Source organism: Penicillium verrucosum, assembly GCF_028828655.1.
Source record: "Penicillium verrucosum strain IBT 35672 chromosome Unknown utg000003l_segment0_segment0, whole genome shotgun sequence".
Taxonomy (NCBI): Eukaryota; Fungi; Ascomycota; class Eurotiomycetes; order Eurotiales; family Aspergillaceae; genus Penicillium; species Penicillium verrucosum.
Window position 1 is genome coordinate 4,065,006 of NW_026643212.1, and position 19,147 is coordinate 4,084,152.

Consider the following 19,147-nt stretch of genomic DNA (forward strand, 5'->3'; position numbering starts at 1 on the left):
GACAAACAACTTAATTTGATTATTTTCATAATTAAGGTAAAAGGACGGAGTAAGTGTATTTCGATGCCAAAATGTAGAATGCCAGAATATTCTGTATGCAAGTCTCTTATGCTAATGCTGGTAACCTATCCAAGGTAATGCACCTTATATTGAAACGCTCAGCCCCAAGCGCACAATATGTAAACAAATGATAACTCCTAACCATGCAAAATACAAAATCGATATAACTCCCCAGTTTGCTAATGCTTTTCGTATACCAACGGACCATCAGAAGAAGTCTTGTTCGCCCAGCCATTGCGAGTCCATCGCGTAGGCCACCAAATCCGCGGCGCAACACATGTCTTCATGTCCATGCTCCAGGTCGAGAAGTTCAAGGACGGCTTTCAGCCTGTCGTCTAGTGTTTGCTTCAGCCGCGAGATACCGGCTTGAACATCTTTGGTTTGTCTCTCCTTGACGAGGGACCCGGCCATGTTTTGGTCTTTCCCTTCGGCTGTGTCCGATTTTGGTATCATCTTGTTGGGCGAGCAAGGCGTAAGAGCCTTTCGCTGTGGTTGTGCAGGCGGTGCTTCAGGCTTGCGGTTCTTGAACAGACTCTGAAGCAGGAACAGTAGCCAGACCAAATTGGTACGTGGGGAGTATTCTGCCCAAATGCCAGGAATGTCCGCCACCTTTTCTGTTTCGATGGGATAACCGGTATAGAGTGTTGCGCGCATACTGATTTTCAATGTTAGGAATTTTCTTAAGAAGCCGAATGAGCAGACATGGGGTAACATACTATCGGTAGGTGTTTCTTTGCATGATCTCATCTTCATCTTGGCCAATAGCATCGAACAATTGCTTCTTGTCTAAATCTGAGGACGCAACCTCGGTGAGACCAGCGGGATCATCTATCAGGAGTAGATCCGCCCGAGAGAGCGAGTAGTCGATGATGGTCGTTTCAAGGGAGCTGATTCCAAATCCACTGGAGGATGGCTGTCGTGCAACATCGTGTTCTGTGGGGGGGATCCATGCAACCATCTTCCCGCGTAGAACGTATGCAAACATTTCCCAAATGAAGATCTCGATGTTCGAACATAGCATACTCCTCTGCCCGGGCCAAAGCCATGGCAACTCCCCAGAAGATATCATAGATCTGGAAAATCGATGACCAAGCAAACTTCTCCAGTTCACATCCGGCATCGTCCATCTCCACAATTGCCCAAAGCTGCGTATCGGGATAAGCTCGCTTGTTTGAGGGGTTGGGATTCATACAGTCGTCTTTGGTCTTTTTATAGTGGTCCCATGCATTTTGGAATGACTCTGGGAAACGACCTTGAACAACATGAATCTCTCTGAAGCGAGCAAAGCCAGGGATCGGGTCCAGGTACTTGAGCATCTTGACCTCAGCAACAATTTCATCAATGCTGGTGAACTTTTTGGATCCGGGGCCGCTCTTTGCTCGCAGAGGCACGATCTTGAAAACTCCATCGCCGTATGATTTTAGTTTAACCAACTTTGACTTTGACACAACTGTCCTACAAGCCTCTTCCCGTAGATGAAGTTTGTAAACTTCGCCGTAGGATCCCTCTGCCAGCTTTGCGACATCGAACATGTTTGCTGATCGCGAAGCCCATGAGCCGAACTTCTGAATGCCTTGCGCGGCAATTGGAGATAGTGCCTCGTTCAGAATTGGGCGGACGTAATCGCTGGCTTTGATGTCGTGAACAACCCCAGACGACCGTCTGGGTGCAGAAATCTTCTTTCTTTCCACTCTCTTTCTGTCGGAGGATGTACCTGGCTTTTCTCGATCCTCACTTGTGGACTCTGACGTCCTAGCTGGGGGGTCCGATGTAATTTGAGAGGGCTGTCTTGGAGCTTTCGGACATATTCTGACTTCCATCATCGTCTCACATTGCTTCGGTTTTGGCTTCGCCTCCTCCGGGGAGGATTCGACAGAGGATTGCGTTGTCGGGGTGTCCGAGTTGTCCTCTATCGTGGACGAACTCGATTCATCAGAGGGAATTTCGGCCAACTCTTGCTGCTGCTCGATTGCAACCTCCGTAGGCTGTGCATGGTTCTCCGGTTGATGGGCCGAGTCATCATTGATTGTTACTTGGGCTAGTTTCGCTTGAAGGCTTTCCACAGGGTCAACTTGCTGAGTTTTGGATCTGGACTCTCTGGCAGGGCTTCCTTGGTCAAAAACTGCCCTGGGGGCATTGGCTTTTCGTTTCCCGTACACTCTGCGCTGAGCCACCGATTTGGGCTTGGATTGTTTGGGCTCCATTGGTGTCGCGTGACTTGAAACTGGCGAGAGTGACCGGGTTGACATTGTCGGGAAAGATTTATACAACCAATATATCAATGTGGGGCATAGAATACCTGTGTTATGGGGGTTAGGATGGTTCTGTTCGACAGAATGAGGTCGAGAAAGATGATCTGGGAAGTGATGGATCATGTTGATGTTTAGCCTAATCGGGATTAGCGTAGTGTTGCTGCGGTGAAAACATTCTGCCTTTGGCCTCCGGACTTTTATGTTGTATATTGGACTGTCGCATACTTATGTTGTACTTGAATGGATAGTTATTGCTTTAAGCTATGGATGATTAGATGTATAAGAAAACTTGATGCGATTCTACTTTGGCAGAGATATTCAGGAACAAGGCACAAGTCCGGGGGAAGGGTATACTCCGACAATCCTGGAGTACATATGCCTACGGTACTGAGTACAAGGGATAGAAATTCTTATTTTCATTTCAGTGCTTATTGAGACACTGGACTTTCTCTCGGAGTATTTCCCTTACATCGTACTCCGTACATGAAACGAACGTGGAACTCAAGACGTTTAAAGATCTGCAACCCCGTGGCTGTTTCTGTACATAGTCCATATAGTAAGACACCTTTTCAGAAACATATCCCGTGTTTTCCCCCTTTTCCCCTTTCTCCAGATTTCTAAAATGGTCATAGGATAAATAGTCCATAGCCCAAGAGGTCTAGATACATGCAAACTGGATCATCCTGAACGATGAATGGCCCAGTGCCTCATCCACAGTGGACATCAAGCCGGGGCTGACCGGAAGTGGTTCCTGCAAGTCACATTGTGACGTACCGGGTTATATCTATGGCACATACGATCAATATCAACAAGAATACAAGAGAGAGAGAGAAAAGATATAGAGCTAATAGAATAATATATCCATTTAAAGCAACAGACCACTAATGAAAAAAAAATAAAAATAAAAGTAAAGAAAATTAAAGAAAATAAAGAAAAGTCCAGCAACTCGGAAGCACGCGCCCTCTTCGGGTGTGCGCCAACTTTTTTCTTCCCTTTTTTCCGCCTTCCGCCTCCCGCCTCTCTCCCTCATTCTCTCTTTTTGAACTATCTTTGACTATCCCATCATCTAAATGTCCCTTGTAATTTGTTATTTTTATTCTCTTTAATACTCTTCTCGATGCTTGGGCATGGCGTTCAACTTCAACTGGTCGCCTTTGATGGCAGACGCGAGTTTCTATACTCGCGCCCAAGATCTGCTCACTGCCGCCCTTAATAAATCGCCCAAACCCCCCATAATAGTTGACGATATTCACGTCACCGAGTTGAACCTGGGATCCATCCCCCCGAACTTGAGATTCTGGAAATCGGTGACTTGGCTGAAGATCGCTTTCGAGGCATCTTTAAAATGTCTTATACTGGCGACGCCTTTCTCACCTTGAAGACTCGCGTTCAGGCGAATCCACTCAATACTTTCCTCCTCACACGACCAACTTTCGGCTCACCAGTACCTCTTGCTGCAGCGTATGTCTTCAGTCTCACCTAGATCTTCTTTGACTTTTAACTTCTCAAATATCTTTACTGACACTGTCGCGATTCTAGTACTCCGCTCACCATACCTCTACAAATTACCCTCTCCGACTTCAAGCTCTCTGGATTCGTTATACTGGTTTTCTCTAAACAAAAAGGAATCACAGTCGTGTTCCGTAATGATCCGCTTGAGTCGCTCAAAGTGTCCTCGACCTTCGATTCGATCCCGTTCGTGCGCGACTTCCTACAAAAAGAAATCGAAGCCCAGCTCCGAATATTGTTCATGGACGAGCTCCCAGCCATCATTCATCGACTTTCGCTCCGGTTATGGGTTCCAGAATATCGCACAGGGGAGGAGATGAACGACGAGACCGACAATACAGCCAAGTCCAGAAGCGAAGGTCCTGGCCAAGACCCTCTAGCTAGCCCGCCACAAGATCCTGTCGATTCCCTCGGAAATGCATTGAATGAGTCCGAAATCGCATCGCTCTCTTTGGATTCATCGGTCGAGACCCACTCCCTCTTCTCGCAGAAGAACCTCCTTCGCTTGGCCGCCCTGACAGACTCACAACGTACCCTGTCCTTGTTCACTCCCTCGATCCAGGAAGTGGTGTACCGCGCATGGACTTCTCCAACCGATACCAGCGAATTCCCTTCGAGCGTGATCTCTCCACTGAGCCCGACACTTTCGCGAACACATTCCCAGATGGGAAGCATGTCTTCCCTTCACGAAACTGCCAGCACTATCTCCATGCAAAGTCGCCCCTCCATGTCCAGCCATTCATTCAGTACGAGTACCTATGGTCTGAGTCTAGGCGCTGGACGACATTCCAAAGCCCATGCCCGGAAACGCAAGAAGCGTGTTGTGGATCTGCGTCGCCCCAAGACAACCGACGACGTCATGAGCGTCAGCGATGAGAGCGTTGTGACCGACTCGTCCAGACCCCCCTCTATCGCCTCCGCGCCTCTCCCCATCGTGAACGAGCCGTCCGATGACCCAGTTACACCGCCGCTTTCACCCGAAGCCGACTCCCACTTGCCCGTTATCCCCGAAAGGCATTTAGCCAGTCTCCCCCGCTCATCACGCCGGGATGGGGACTTGTCATACTCCCATGAGACTATCCGTGGACCTAAAGCAGAGGACGTGGATGTCACCCCTCGTGCTACTGTGCGTGGTTATCCCCAGGAGAAGGCCGAGCCGGGACCGTCTAGCAACCAGCGAGGCCCGTTGCCTGCGACTGTTCTCCCGTTCAGCAAAAATGAGAACGCCAACGAAAGCGTTGATTCCGTCCTAGTTGAGAGACTCGCCGGTGAAATCGCTCGTCGGATGCGCGAGGACAAGCTTATGACAAATGCATGCAGCGGCTTCTGGAGCCGTCAGCACGAAGACAGTCCTCCCCCGGCGTATGGCCACTGAGTGCTTTTTTTTTCTTTTCTACACTTGAGTAACCCTCGAGTATGACCGTTACGATTTTCTTATCCTTTACTTTTCCTTTCTATTCCTCGCCGTTTCTTGATTCTTCTTTTGTTCTTCCTTTTGTTTGGGGCTAAGGCTAAACTGATGTTTCTTTGGAGCGGGATTGTAAAAAACTGGGTTCTGTCAGGTACAGTTGGCGTTGTGTTCTTCGGAGGTTTCATTTTTACATGATACCACACTCATTAGTCATTATTTTTTTGTATTCTTTATTCTAGGATGGGTTATGGGAGGTACCGAGAGAAGAATCGGATGGATATTTGGAGTTTTGAATTATATTTCTGTCTTGTTCCCAATTCAATCTCCAATCGCCTAAATCGCCTAAATATCTCTCTGATGCGGGTCAAAAAGCTGGAGACAGCGCTAGACCCGGGAGGAACTTAGCTCCGCACCGGGCACCGGCCACCGGCCACCGCGCAATAGACATCTCTTCCTTCCCACTCCTTTCCCTTCCATCCATATCATATCAACTCCCAATATGGCGGGCATGTTCAAGAACGTGTTTGGCTCCCAGGAGACCAAGCCCGATGATGGTATGTTAATTGATATATCTCAATTGCCGAGCTGACTCTGGTAGACTTCGCCGACTTCGTGGAAGCTCCCAACCCGTCGCCTGCCTCCCTCCTCACCGACTCAACCGTCGTCCCGGCGGCCAACACACTGGCCGCTAAGGTGGTCCCTTACACGGCTTGGTACCGGGTATGGGAGAGGACATCCCCGAGCGATTTCAAGCAGGAGGCCATGATCATGCCCGTCATCCTCTTGATTGTCCTCTTCCACCTCTGGGGAACGCGCAAAAACCGACGCAAGGCGAGGGACTGGGCGCAGGCCCACGGACCTTCTCTTCAGAAGGAGTTTTCCGTCGTTGGATTTGATGGAATCGCCCGACCGGCTCCCGTGGACGGTGAGGCGATCACCGTGGAGCTCGCCAACCCCGAGTCGCTGCTGAAGGAGAGGTCTGCCTCCGAGTTCGCCGCGTATGCGACTGGCCGCCAGAACGTTGCCTTCCTCGATGTCAACATCAAGATGCCCAAGCGATACAACCCCATCACCTTCATTATGGAGTATGCCTTCAGCTTCTTCTTTGAGAGCTGGGAGCCCCCCGTTGAGAAATACGAGGCTCTGCTGTATGCTTTCGATGGCAAGGAGAAGGATCTCGTTCCCGTTCTCGCTAAGGATTCTGCTCCCGTTAAGGTGCCTAGCTCGACTTACGACGGCTTCATTTGGGCCGTTGTTCACAAGAGCCACATGCGCAAGTTCCGCAACGACCGCTACGATGCCTCCATCACTTTCTCCAAGGACAACCCCAAGCTCCCTTCGTGGGTCACCGTGATGACTGAGAGTGCCGAGATTAGCGATACGCTCCTCACCCCGGAGTTGATCCAGGCCATTGAGCAGGCTGGTAATGACTTTGAGTACTTGATCGTCACGGACCAGCCTGTCGACAGACCCACCAAGTACGTAACCTCAGTGGGGGACTTTAATCGGATTAGTTGCTAACAAATGTGTGTTTCACAGGATTGAGGAGACCATCCCCAAGAAGCGCATCCAGCTCTCCGCTAACCTCGCCTCCTCCTCCCCGTCCGGCTACGCCTCCACCGTCCCTCTGTTCAACCAGTTCCTGCGCTTGTCCGACAAGCTGGTCGCCTCTGCTCACTTCCGTGGCGAAGTCATGCGCAAGGTCCGTAACGTCCGCGAAGAGGAGATCAAGAAGCTGCGCCGTATCGACGAAGAAGAGAAAGCCGAGGAGCGCCGCATTGCCGCCGAGAAGATGAAGAAGGATGAGCGTGAGCGCATCCTGCGTGGATTGAGTGCCGACGAGCAGCGCAAGTTCCTTGACCGTGAGGCTCAGAAGGGACAAAGACGCCAGGCGAAGAAGAGTACCCGGAAGGGTTAAACGGGGTGTCGTTGTTTTGGAGGATTTTTATTCTGTCTTCTCGCTCCTTTGCTGTGGGAAAGGTGCGGGTTGAATGTTTTATCCTGCCCTTTTGATACCTTTTTAATTTGATGTATTCGTATTTATTTGTGGCAGGTATAATATCTACCATGACACTGGGGATGCAATCTAAACGTTCAGTTATATTCAATGCAGATTTTTATGTTCAGAACTCCGTCTGTGTCTGATTCGAATCCGAGGAAGCAGCGAAGTAGAGATATCCTTGCTGCCTCACATCTGGCACCTGGCCAACGTTATATATAACCTCGCCCCATCACTCCCATTCAACATAGGCATCAACATCAACAGGCATTCCAATTATCCTTATATACTCCGACCTGGTTCATTCGTTCATCGAAATGCATTTCCTCGTTTCCCTATTTCCATTACTACTTTCGGCTGTAACCATATCCCAAGCCGCTCCCACAGGAGACAGTATCAACACCAATACAACCACCAATACCCTCCATCCCAACGCCTCCAAATTACCTTTCGGTGCCATAATCACCCACTGTGCCATCCCAGGCACAATAGCTCTCACTTTTGATGACGGCCCGTACATCTACACACCCCAGATCCTAGATACACTCGCCGAACACGACGTTAGAGCAACCTTCTTCCTCAACGGCCATAACAGAGGTCACATCGATACCTCCCCTGAGATAGTGCAACGCACATTGGAAGAAGGACATCAGCTGGGGTCTCATACGTTCGTTGATACCACCCAATGACCTGCTCTCGCTTCGCTTCCTTTCCCCAGTCAAGTCAAGTCAAGTCCAAGCACCAACATATCCTAACCGAATAACCATACAGATGGAACCACCCTTCCCTTGATACCCTTCCATACGAAGAAATTGTACACCAAATGAGAACCCTCGAAGAAGCCTTCATGCGCATCCTCGGCTTCTTCCCGACCTACATGCGTCCTCCGTTCCTCAGACATACCCCCGTCGTCCTCGGCGCCATGGCTGATCTGGGATACCATGTCATTGGGGCTAGTGTTGATACGAAGGACTATGAGAATGATAACCCCGATACGAACTGGATTAGTTTTGAGAAGTTCAAGAGGGAAGTCGATGCTGGTGGGACGATTGTGTTGGCGCATGATGCGCATCAGCACACCGTCGAGATTTTGGTGGATAATATGCTTGAGGATGTTGAGAGGAGGGGGCTGAGTGGTATGTTTTTTTCTTCTTTTCTTTGTGTTTGTCGGTGGTTATGGGATATGGCTAATATATTTCTCTTATAGCTGTCACTGTTGGCGAGTGTCTTGGTGATCCGCCTGAGTTTTGGTATCGTACTAGCAGGTAGATGGCTGGTGTTAGTGGCAGCTATGCTTTTATTTCCTGGTCGTTCCTGGTCATTGTTGTTTTTGGTCTTTGTACTTGGACTAAGGGATGTCTGTGTATAGAACCCCTAGGTTTCTTAACAAATATGTTATTCTTGACGAAGACTTTCTGGAGACGTGCGCGCCTGGTCAATATAATTCTAGGTTATCACCCTGGATCACCCTGGATCACCTATTTTCATATACGAGCTAGTGTCTACGGACATGGCTAATTGACTAGTTATATCACCTAACAGTGACATATCATTCGTCAGTAACTGACTCCCAGCATCGTTGCACATAAACAACACACAAGGGACAACCAAACTTACAGGTTTGTTTAGCATGTTATCTTGCTTTATTTGACCCTTGTGATTTTTTGATGCAGTCAAGTCTGGCGGCTCTATCAACTCAAACTTATAGAGAAGGTCCTCCGAAACGGACATGATAGCGCCCAAGTTGTTGAACTCGCCGCCGCAATACTGGGGAAGATTAGCAATATATCGAAAGGCTAGGAAATCCAACGCAACTTACATTTGGGGCTGAGAAGATGGTCACTAGAGTCCGGCCCTGATAGAACTCAAACCCATCCTCGACAACCATATTGGACCGGCACACCAAATCAAAACCATGTCGGTCCAGAAAGCTTTTAATAACCTTTTCACTGAAGAAGTAGCTCACGCCACGGTCATTAGGCTCCCAGTCTTCCTCCATGCCACTTGCCGGGTCACTCCATAGAAGATCGGTCAGCAGCCCATCGTCGGGTACATCAGTAGGACGAGCGATATCACGAATATCGTCCATATGTAATAGATCAGGCGACAGCCCGCCGTGAACGCAGAAGATCTTGCCGGATACTATTGCCGCGATAGGAAGGCAGTCGAAAGTGTCGATGAAATACTTCCAGATCTTCTTATTGTGTCGTCGCTTGCACTGGTCATAGAAGCCAGACATTCTGCAAACGCTTCCGCACTCGTGGTTGCCACGGAGCAGGAAGACGTTCTCCGGGTATTTGATTTTATAGCATAGGAGTAGGAGGATGGTCTCCAGGCTCAGTCTTCCTGGGTCTACGTAGTTGCCGAGGAAAAGATAGTTCGATTCCGGCGGATATCCAGATGTTTGGAATATTCGGATGAGATCGGTATATTGGCCGTGGATATCGCCCACGACCTTAATGGGGGCGGGTAACTCTAAGAGAGTGGGCTCGGAAAGGAGGAGTTCGCGAGATAAGACGCAGATGGTGGTGATCTCGAAATTGTTAAGACGCACCGTCTTGTTGGATTTGGTTGAATGTGCCGTATCCAGGAGCCGAGAGATCATGTCGTCTAGCTCAATGGACTCTAGCTTGTACATTGTCGTACTGGAATCTCCTGGTTTGTCCATTGGAGCATTGGTCGGGTTTGATTGATTCTTCCTCTTGTCCAAGATAGATTCGCCTGCGACTTGAGAAGTTCCAGTAGGCGGCCCGATAATAGGGGGTCCTTCGACAGGCGGTTTGCCTCGCCACTATGTGCCGTTGAATCCACAACCTTTAGATCTTGATATACACTGCTCGGAATGAATGGCGATAGTGGAGGGTTGGGGTAGGAGTTCAACGGGTCCTCTGAGCCAGCGTTGCCCTCCGGAGAGTATTGTTGACCCATCACTTTAGGGATGTGGTATCTATTAAGCTTGGATCTAAAACAGCAGGTAGTAAGCCTTTGTTTCCTATACCCAGGCCTAATATTCCCCCTCTTGTGGTGTTCGTTGGGGCGATACTCGTCTGTTTCCACGGAATGTAACCTGGATTGCCAGGGTGATCAGGATGTGAACTTGTGACTCGGATTCTGTTTGAGAATGTGTTCTCTGACATTTATCCATAGAGTATCTCGAGTTTTCCAGTTGTTCAGATTGGTAATTATCCACTCACGTGCCTGGGTGGGAGTAAGCGCGGGGTCAAACGGTGAAAGTCTAACATCTATACAAATACTCCAATTCCTCCCTCATCTATGTCTATATCAGACCTACAACTTCCCGAAAATCTTAACCCTCTCCTCAACAGGTTTCTGCACCTTCTCCCCAACAGCACCTTCAGGACTTCCAAAGACTAACTGAGCAACATTCCGCCACTCACTAGGCAGATCCCACTGTTTCGCAACACCAGCGTCAATGAGCGGGCTATAGTGCTGCAAGTTTGCGCCGAAGCCGAGCGCTTCAAGGCCGGTCCAGACTGGCAACAGTTAGAAGGCGAGACACGAAGAAAGGGAAAACAATAAACATACGGAAGTACTGATGCATGGCATTGGAGTGCTCCGCCCACGGCAAGAAATTATCCTTGTAGGTAGCGAACTTCTCCTGCATGGGTTTGATGTGTGCCGGGTCTTCGTAGAAGAGGATCTGGGTATTGATTAGCTATGGACAGGACTAGATACTTCGAGTTTCAATAGAGAAAACCATAACATCGAATCAAAGGCCCTGGAAGAAAAAGAAGAAAAAGTAAAGTACGTACTGTTCCATACGCCCCCTTAAACCCAAGTAACTTAGGCAACGTCTGCTTCTCCCAAATCTCCTGTGGGATCTTACCCGCCTTAACAAGGCCCCCTAAGGCCTCAATAGCGATATCCCATAGTCCGTCGTGCTGATCGTGCAGGACCACGATTAACCGTGTAGACTGGGTATTGAACGCACTGGGGACATTGAGGATGGCGGCATTGACAAGCTCTTCGATCTTAGAGTCTGGGACTGGGCTCTTCTTGCCGAGCTGGTAGATCGTGCGCCTGTTCTTGGCTAAATCGATTAGGGCGCTAGACATGTTTTCTGCTGGGGTTGGGGCTGGTTTGCGGGTTGACGAGGAAAATGACCGAGATGTTGTTTGGTGAGATTGGGTTCGATATAGATGGGTTTGGTGGGTGGATATGAGACGTGTTGGACTGGTTCTGGACAGTGTTGCGCGAGTGATGGTGTTTAGGGGAGATTGAATGAGGCGGGCTGTCATCTTGATGGTTTGGATTAATTTACAGGTGACTTTTGATGTGCGGGTATATTGTTTATATAGACATGTAGGCTCTTGCTTATGTTTCAGTTGCTAATCTGGCTTAACTATCGTGAGATCACGGAATTACGGAATTAAGGAATTACGGGATTAACTAATCATTTATCAGCTGGGTTAATCAGCAATTGGTGAGATTACCTACAGAGTAAAGTACCTGGAAGAAATATACAACGTAGATTAAATAAATGGATTCGAATTTGAACATATACTCCTACACCATAGCATTCTTCATTACAATGATATTTATTAAAAAATCAACAAGATACCTAACTTGACTTGAGTTAGCATGGACACATAAGACACAGATTGCAAAACACAAGGTAAGATTTGGCAGACTCAGAGACCCGTCTTGAAACATGTAAGGTATCAATTTCACCATAAAAAGGTAAGTCACGGATATAGCTGCATCATCGTGTGCCATTGCAAAGGGGGAGAAAAAAAAAGAATCGAAGTAATAGAATGGAAGTCCATCACGTACCTGAGCTGGGAACTATCACGGAACAAGTATCCTGAACCTGATAGATGGTGATATTGATATTGATATATGGAAACAATTGAATCCCCAAAACTGTGAATATGTGAGCAAATGTCGTATTTTATCCTTTTTATTTGTTTTTCATATTGTCGAGATTTCATTTTTCAAGAAGCCGCCCCATATCAAGGGATATAATACCCTCATAACGAAATGGGCAAATCCAAAACATTTCCTGGGATTCGACGAGATTTCTGCTATTTCGTAGAAGGTTGTTGGGTTCATTCTCCTTTATACGTGTCATCTGTTTACGCGAGAGGGCCGGCCCTACCCTGTTTTGTTTGTTTTCAGTCGGATGATCCACGATGTCGTCATTGATATGGGAATGGACAGGAGTAAGAAGTAACAAACACCAATCTTTTATCTTTTATAGTATCCATGGATACTAGTGCATTAGTCAGGCAAAGAATGTGACTCTGTGATTCTACCACCTAGTATCTTTTTATAGGTCTAAAAGATGCATATATGGTCTATATTATAACTACATACAAAGTCCTAGAAGGTAGAAGTGCCGCACCTACCACAATCACATCCCATCCAGATGGGCTAGTTGGGCTAGTATTCTTCATACACAGCTATATGACTATGAGGTATTGGAGGGTAATTTACTATTGAAAATACCTCGACCGAGTTGAAATGGTCAATAATGCTCTCGGTTTTATCTGCAAAGTCGCCAAGCTGATGTCTCCGAATTGAACTTCAATGTCAGTATATTATATCAACTCCTAATTCGTCACAGCAAACGGGGACATATCCACATATAAGCCCAAGGAGCAAGAAATGGAGTCGAAAGGAAACAAAAGTACCCAACACAGCCATAGACAGCCGGATCAGGTAAATAATGGAGCCTGTCGATCTGCCGGTGCTTGGTATGTAAAATTGGACCTTCGCAGTGACCCGAATGTGTAGGATAATGAACCCTACATACTATATGTATCCTGAGAGATATAACTATTTGGTTATTATATGTATCATGTCAAGCGTGCGCCAATTCAAAAACGGCCCCCCGTGGATATAGCGGGTATAGCGGGTGGCAGGGGTTGTCACAATCGCTTCTTAAACCCGACAATTTGACTCATTTGTATTTTCTCATTCCAAATACCACAATTGGGACATAAATAGTCTCTCTCAGTCACCCTAACAACCATTTGCACACATTGGATGATTCATATTGCTATTGCATCCCACACCATGACACAGCACGATGAAGATCCCGAGTCTTCGTCCGACCAACAATCTTCCCCCATTGAACTACCCCCCGACGGGGGAGTAAAGGCATGGACCCAAGCCATCATGGGCCATCTAGTGGTGTTTAACACCTGGGGGTACATTGTCACCTTCGGCGTATTCCAAGAATACTACGAATCCAAACTTGGCGTTTCAGCATCGGCTATTTCATGGGTCGGATCGGTACAGGTGTTCCTCATTTTCTTTGTTGGAACATTCTCCGGTCGCGCCCTAGACGCAGGCTTCTTCCACTCTGTCTTTTATGCCGGGGTCCTTCTGCAGCTCCTCGGGGTCTTCATGACCTCGCTCTCGACAACCTATTGGCAGCTATTCCTCGCTCAGGGTATCTGCACAGGCCTTGGCAGTGGCCTACAGTTCTGTCCCGTCATGGGACTGGTGGCTACCTACTTCTCTGGGCGGAGGGTGTTTGCTCTGGCGTTTTGTCTGGTTGGGAGTGGAACCGGAGGCATGCTTCTTCCCGGCTTGGTCAAAGTCCTTTTAGACCCGATCGGATTCGGTTGGACGGTTAGGGTGTTGGGGTTTGTCATGCTTGCTACGAGTATCCCTGCTGTTCTTCTGTTGAAGCCTCGACTACCCCCCCGTAAGGCTGGTGCCCTTATTGAATGGCAGGCGTTTAAGGAACCTACCTACGTGCTTTTTTGTCTGGGCATGTTTCTGAATTTCTGGGCTTTATACTTCGCCTTCTATTACGTTGGTGCATTTGCTCGCAACACTCTCGGCATGTCCCACTCGGAGTCGAGCAATTTGATCATTGTAACCAATGGAGCAGGAATCATAGGTCGTCTTATTCCTGCCTATTTGGCCGATATCAAGTATGGACCACTTAATACCATCATTCCCCTAACCCTAGCTGCTAGTGTGATGATGTTCTGCTGGGCTGCTGTCCATTCGATTGCGGGCCTATACGTCTTTGCCGTGCTCTATGGCATGTTTTCCAATGGTGTGCAGGGCCTCTGGCCATCAACACTCTCTAGTCTTACGCCCGACCTAAGCAAAACCGGAGTCCGCATCGGCATGGGCTTTACGGTTGTCAGCTTTGCCTGTCTGACTGGTCCACCCCTAGGTGGAGCTCTCATTGCCAAGGCAGACGGCTACATTGGAGCACAGATTTGGGGCGGGTTATCCTTTTTGCTGGGCGCATTGGTTCTGGTGACTGCGCGTGTGGTGGAAACAGGACCAAAAATGAGGGCTAAGGTCTGATCGGGTTGCATGTATCAATTCTAAGATGGTCCGACAATCTGTACTTCGTGAAAGCTGTCTCTTCCAAGATTTACTCAATCTTCACTCGGGTACACTTACGGCTTATCGATCATGATGGCCGTCCGAGCTGTGAAGGGAAAAGAAACCACATCCCATTACTATTTATGACAAATGTTGGGAGGTACATCCATCAAAAGAGAAGAAAGTATCTGATTATAGGTCCAGATGGGTTCATCAAACATAGTTGGACACTCTGCAGCGGAGGTTAGTCAACTTGATACCCCAAGAGAAAATGAACAAGGCTCACTCAATAAGATTTCCATCAGGATCTCTCACGTATACACTGCGAATCTTCCCAACGGCTCCGGTTCTTTCTACAACCTTAGCGCCTTCCAGAACCTGTAGAGATCAGTCTCTATCATATACCATTTACGAGAGGGGAAAAAGGGAGTGTTCATACTTCAACTCTGGCATTCTGGAACACCTCCAGGACCTTTCCCACGTTCTCGTCTGTCAAAAAGCACAAATCGGCACTTCCTGGCATAGCATCCTGGGCTTTAGGTTCGAATTCCTTGCCCGATTGGTGGAGATTTATTTTCTGAGAGCCAAAGATAAGGGCATGTCTGTTTTGTCAATTTCTTTTGAACTAAGTTGTTTATAAAAAAAGAGGGGTTACCTCTGAATGGATTGGTTAGTTGGTGAGGTAAAAGTCTCGTGCCGCATTCCGAGATAGGTTGTATAGAATGCCACGGTTTTGGGGATGTTGCGGACAGTCAGGACCAGATGGTCCAGAGATTTGACGGTGAATTTCCCAGCCATAATTGTGTTGACCAGGACGGAGTATGGAGATGTGACTGACTAGTTAACTAACTAGTTAACTAGTTAACTGTTGTAGTTACACGGTGGTTGCCTAACTGAAGATGCCTTAGAGGCCTGCGGGGCCCTGGGGCCGTGGCTTTCTGACTCATCAAATAATGGACATCCATGGATGGATGTTTTATACCCGAGGTTGTTTTCTATACTTTACTGCTCTCAATCTCGATATTTCTCGATGTGTTGGTCTAAATATTAGGAGATTAACTTTTAAGAGGGGTATAAGAGGTGGCTGAATTCATACTATCAATCACAACACACCATTCAAGACAAAATGCAGCCACAAGTCATCACATCACTTACCCCGCTGATGCCCCGAGGGGGATAGCTTCATGGATATTCCTTGGCATGATGTGGCTCAGCAAGGCAGTGAGATCATCCGGCATTGGATGAGATAAATGCCGCAAGGATAGGTAGAGATACATACTCATGCAACCATGCAACCCAGTGGAGGTATAAAGAGCCACCCCGCATAATCCCAGCGCCTTTGAAATAAACACGGCCACCCCAACAACCATGTCCTACATCTCCCATTCCAACGCCAGACTATCGCACCCATTCACCTCCAAACCCCGCAAAACCCTTCGATCACCAGACCGCGAAATCGCCTTCCGCAACCAGTACATAGCACGCGTAAAGACAACCCTCGTGCTCAGACCATTCGGCAGCCCTCACTCCGCCGTCGCATATAAGATCACCGAAGAAGATGGAACGCCACAGTTTACGGTGACCGGTCGCAAATACACCGATCGGTCGTGCCGGGAGTTCCGTGATGATTCAGGTCTACCGCTCTTCGAGCTGCATCGGAAATGGTCGTGGACGAATAATTGGTCGGTTAGCTTGCCTGGGTGTGATACTGCGACGATAGCTACTGGTGCTCCGCGTTGGACGCTGGGGAATACTTCGTTTGGGAATTTTGACCTTTCGTTTGAGAATGCAGCTGCTTTTGAGGGGAAGCGTCGGGGTGAGAAAATGCTTACTTTGAATATTGAACGACATGGGAATGCGCTGGCGCTTTTTGATGTTGTTGATGGGGATAGGAAGGTTGCTGAAGTCCGGGAGAGTATTCATCATAATGAGAAATTGGCTTTGATGAGAGGTTCTAGGCAGGGGTATCGACCTGCTATGGATGTCATTGTAATGCCCGGGGTGGATATTTCGTTGGTGAGTATTCTAATCTTTAAGAGATTGTGGTGTGTATAGATCAACTGACATTTGTATAGGTTGCCACTATTGCTGTTATCGTATCTGACTGGGTTTTCGGTTCAAGTTGATTACTTTCTTTGAAGTATAAGTCAAGCAACTCAAGCAACTCAAGCAAATGCCAAGGTGTTTCCGGCTCTTGTGTCGGCTTGGCGGGTATCTAAGAACCTCATCTTCTCTCTCAACTTCATTTTAACCCTTTCTAGCACATTCCATTGCTTTGTGCAAACTTCCAAAGTTATACCTGCCACATGATATAAAAGAATGAATCCTCCTCCTTCATGAACCTTCCTGCTATTATCCTGTTACACTACTATCTACTATACACATATATTATAACCACTATCCATAATGGCTGTTGATTAGCTGCCAGGATCCCTATAAGTCCCTCATTCTTTGATAGAATCTACAAAAGTGAACCTACCTAGCCTTGAAGCTCGTATATATCGCCATGCTCATCCTGATAGTTGGTCCTACGATATCGAAACCACTACCCAGTCTCGGCCTGGCTACAGTCGAAATTCGTCGTCCTCGTGGCAAAGTTGAAAGCCTTACCTCGGGTCCTATTGATTTGCTCCAGGTCTCTCGCACATTAATGTGCGTCTGTTACAAGCCCTCTTGATTGCTGGCGTGCACTGGGTTCCTGGCCACATATATATATATGCATCAGATGGCTTCTATTTGTTCTTTGAAAATCAACACTCTTCTTTTCTCTCTCCTCTCCTTCGATTAGAACTGTATCCATAAAACATAGTGTTACTCTGACCAAGATATCCCCGTAGAGTATCTCAACAGTGATATCTAGTGAGTTTCGCAAGTGACCCTCCGTAAGAAATAAAATGCCCATCCTTTTGGTCAGTTGAACGCTAGTAGATTTCCAGAACCTTGAGTAAGATAGGCTGCATAACCCTTAGAAGGCGGAATCCCTTGCCAGTTAGTTTTGGGAATTTTATATCAGTCCCGGGGTGCATAATACACTCATGACCAAGCCTTCAGACAGACGATCCAGCTACTTTCACTCGAATAAATCACCTGTTAAGCTGAGTGCGGGGAGATAGTCCCGAAACCTTTTGTTGTCTTCCGCTTTTCTTCTTTGTTCATAGCTTGGCATGTATGAGCCTTTTCCCCCTTTGGATCCATGCCGCATTGGATCTTCATTCTCAATGCTTTAGAACTTATTCAGTCGATAGTAATCTCGGTTAATCCAACCAAGTCTTAATGGCTTACTCGAGTTCGGCTGAAAAGGTCCTATGCCTAGCCACACCCGGGGCCGGGACAAAGGTCTGTACAACGCAGCACTCTCGGCATGAATATATCACGGAAATATAACGGCTGATTCTAGGATAAAATAACTCTCTATTACAAACAAGCCGGCACATTAGATAGGAGAATTCGAGAAAATTGCTCTTGACTGTTATTCCTTTCTCTTCTTTAGGCCACATTTGCTCGAGGACCACTCATACTTTGCCTGACTATCGGGTCTCTCGATTGGCGCCATGTTCAACCTCCTGAATGTCCCGATCACCACGTCGTTGCTGGGTGTTGTGATCGGCTCTTTCGTCCTTTACTACCTTCAAGAAAAGCTCTCAGAGCGAGTCATGAACAACTTCCAAGCCAGCGAGACATGGATCCCAGCGAATGAGCTAGTCCTCTTGACCGGCGGCAGTGGCGGCATCGGCAAACAAATAATGGAAGAACTTTCTCGCAAGAAAGTCCGCGTTGTGATCCTCGATATCAACCAGCCTACCTTTGAGCTTCCAGAAAACGTCACATTCTATCAAACAGACATAACATCGGCCGAATCTCTTTCCGAAACGGGCACTGATATTAGAAACTCACACGGCGATCCGACTGTTATCGTGAACAATGCTGGTGTTTTCCAACACGGAACCATCCTCGAAAAGCCACTGGAGAAACTGCGTCTGACATTCGAAGTCAACATCATCTCTCATTTCCTCATCATGAAAGAATTCCTCCCGTTTATGATCCGTATGAACCATGGCCATGTCCTTACAATAGCGAGCATGGCGAGCTTTGTTACTCTAGGCGATATGGTGGACTATGCTTGTTCCAAAGCTAGCGCTCTTGCTTTCCAGGAGGGTCTTCGGCAAGAGTTGAAATATTGGTACAAGGCTCCGAATGTGCGGACGAGGTTAGTATGGGAAAAGCCGGGCTTCAATAGGAAATCATGCTGATAATACCTAGTACCATTCACCCTACGTGGGTTCAGACTCCCATGATCGATGGCTTCACTAAATATCAAGCTGATTTCCGTCAACCACTCCTGGATGCAAAGGACGTCTCTCGGGTAGTGGTGGAACATATTGTTGCTCGGAAGAGTGGTCAGACCATCGTGCCTAGACATTCTTCGGTGGTTGGGTCGCTCAGAGCCTTCCCACTGTGGCTACAAGAGGCATTGCGATCATACATGTCGAGGATTGTCCTCCAAGTGGGGGTTAAGCGAGCTGCTGATGAAAGTCATGGTGCGCGCGTTCCTTGACTTGATACTGCTGTTAAGGAAATGTCCAAGGTAAACTTCCAAGG

The 19,147-nt window shown here is 47.7% G+C and overlaps 10 protein-coding genes across 10 annotated transcripts; 6 read left to right on the forward strand and 4 right to left on the reverse strand.

Moving 5' to 3' along the window:
• Nucleotides 1-267: 267 nt before the first annotated feature.
• On the reverse strand, nt 268-2,309 carry N7516_009138 (uncharacterized protein; the record flags this gene model as incomplete). The annotated part of the gene is made up of 3 exons (XM_057221857.1): nt 268-715; nt 777-1,018; nt 1,044-2,309. The coding sequence occupies 3 exons, from the start codon at nt 2,307-2,309 to the stop codon at nt 268-270; spliced, it is 1,956 nt and encodes a 651-aa protein (XP_057072129.1).
• Nucleotides 2,310-3,657: 1,348 nt separating this feature from the next.
• Nucleotides 3,658-5,196, forward strand: N7516_009139 (MDM34 family protein; the record flags this gene model as incomplete). Its single annotated transcript, XM_057221858.1, has 2 exons — nt 3,658-3,773; nt 3,852-5,196. 2 exons carry the CDS (start codon nt 3,658-3,660, stop codon nt 5,194-5,196), a joined length of 1,461 nt encoding a protein of 486 aa, XP_057072130.1.
• A 535-nt stretch (nt 5,197-5,731) lies between these two features.
• On the forward strand, nt 5,732-7,150 carry N7516_009140 (CCDC47 family protein; the record flags this gene model as incomplete). Its single annotated transcript, XM_057221859.1, has 3 exons — nt 5,732-5,786; nt 5,831-6,710; nt 6,772-7,150. The coding sequence occupies 3 exons, from the start codon at nt 5,732-5,734 to the stop codon at nt 7,148-7,150; spliced, it is 1,314 nt and encodes a 437-aa protein (XP_057072131.1).
• A 398-nt stretch (nt 7,151-7,548) lies between these two features.
• Nucleotides 7,549-8,500, forward strand: N7516_009141 (chitin deacetylase; the record flags this gene model as incomplete). The annotated part of the gene is made up of 3 exons (XM_057221860.1): nt 7,549-7,898; nt 8,003-8,367; nt 8,439-8,500. 3 exons carry the CDS (start codon nt 7,549-7,551, stop codon nt 8,498-8,500), a joined length of 777 nt encoding a protein of 258 aa, XP_057072132.1.
• Nucleotides 8,501-8,757: 257 nt separating this feature from the next.
• N7516_009142 (uncharacterized protein) lies at nt 8,758-10,159 on the reverse strand (the record flags this gene model as incomplete). Its single annotated transcript, XM_057221861.1, has 4 exons — nt 8,758-8,766; nt 8,849-8,998; nt 9,051-10,022; nt 10,064-10,159. The coding sequence occupies 4 exons, from the start codon at nt 10,157-10,159 to the stop codon at nt 8,758-8,760; spliced, it is 1,227 nt and encodes a 408-aa protein (XP_057072133.1).
• A 360-nt stretch (nt 10,160-10,519) lies between these two features.
• N7516_009143 (nitroreductase family protein) lies at nt 10,520-11,490 on the reverse strand (the record flags this gene model as incomplete). Its single annotated transcript, XM_057221862.1, has 3 exons — nt 10,520-10,725; nt 10,778-10,892; nt 11,005-11,490. The coding sequence occupies 3 exons, from the start codon at nt 11,488-11,490 to the stop codon at nt 10,520-10,522; spliced, it is 807 nt and encodes a 268-aa protein (XP_057072134.1).
• Nucleotides 11,491-13,270: 1,780 nt separating this feature from the next.
• N7516_009144 (uncharacterized protein) lies at nt 13,271-14,527 on the forward strand (the record flags this gene model as incomplete). Its single annotated transcript, XM_057221863.1, has 1 exon — nt 13,271-14,527. The coding sequence occupies one exon, from the start codon at nt 13,271-13,273 to the stop codon at nt 14,525-14,527; it is 1,257 nt and encodes a 418-aa protein (XP_057072135.1).
• A 303-nt stretch (nt 14,528-14,830) lies between these two features.
• Nucleotides 14,831-15,346, reverse strand: N7516_009145 (VOC family protein; the record flags this gene model as incomplete). The annotated part of the gene is made up of 3 exons (XM_057221864.1): nt 14,831-14,926; nt 14,988-15,150; nt 15,204-15,346. 3 exons carry the CDS (start codon nt 15,344-15,346, stop codon nt 14,831-14,833), a joined length of 402 nt encoding a protein of 133 aa, XP_057072136.1.
• Nucleotides 15,347-15,916: 570 nt separating this feature from the next.
• On the forward strand, nt 15,917-16,674 carry N7516_009146 (uncharacterized protein; the record flags this gene model as incomplete). The annotated part of the gene is made up of 2 exons (XM_057221865.1): nt 15,917-16,564; nt 16,624-16,674. The coding sequence occupies 2 exons, from the start codon at nt 15,917-15,919 to the stop codon at nt 16,672-16,674; spliced, it is 699 nt and encodes a 232-aa protein (XP_057072137.1).
• A 1,425-nt stretch (nt 16,675-18,099) lies between these two features.
• N7516_009147 (uncharacterized protein) lies at nt 18,100-19,103 on the forward strand (the record flags this gene model as incomplete). The annotated part of the gene is made up of 2 exons (XM_057221866.1): nt 18,100-18,755; nt 18,809-19,103. The coding sequence occupies 2 exons, from the start codon at nt 18,100-18,102 to the stop codon at nt 19,101-19,103; spliced, it is 951 nt and encodes a 316-aa protein (XP_057072138.1).
• Between the last annotated feature and the right edge of the window lie 44 nt (nt 19,104-19,147).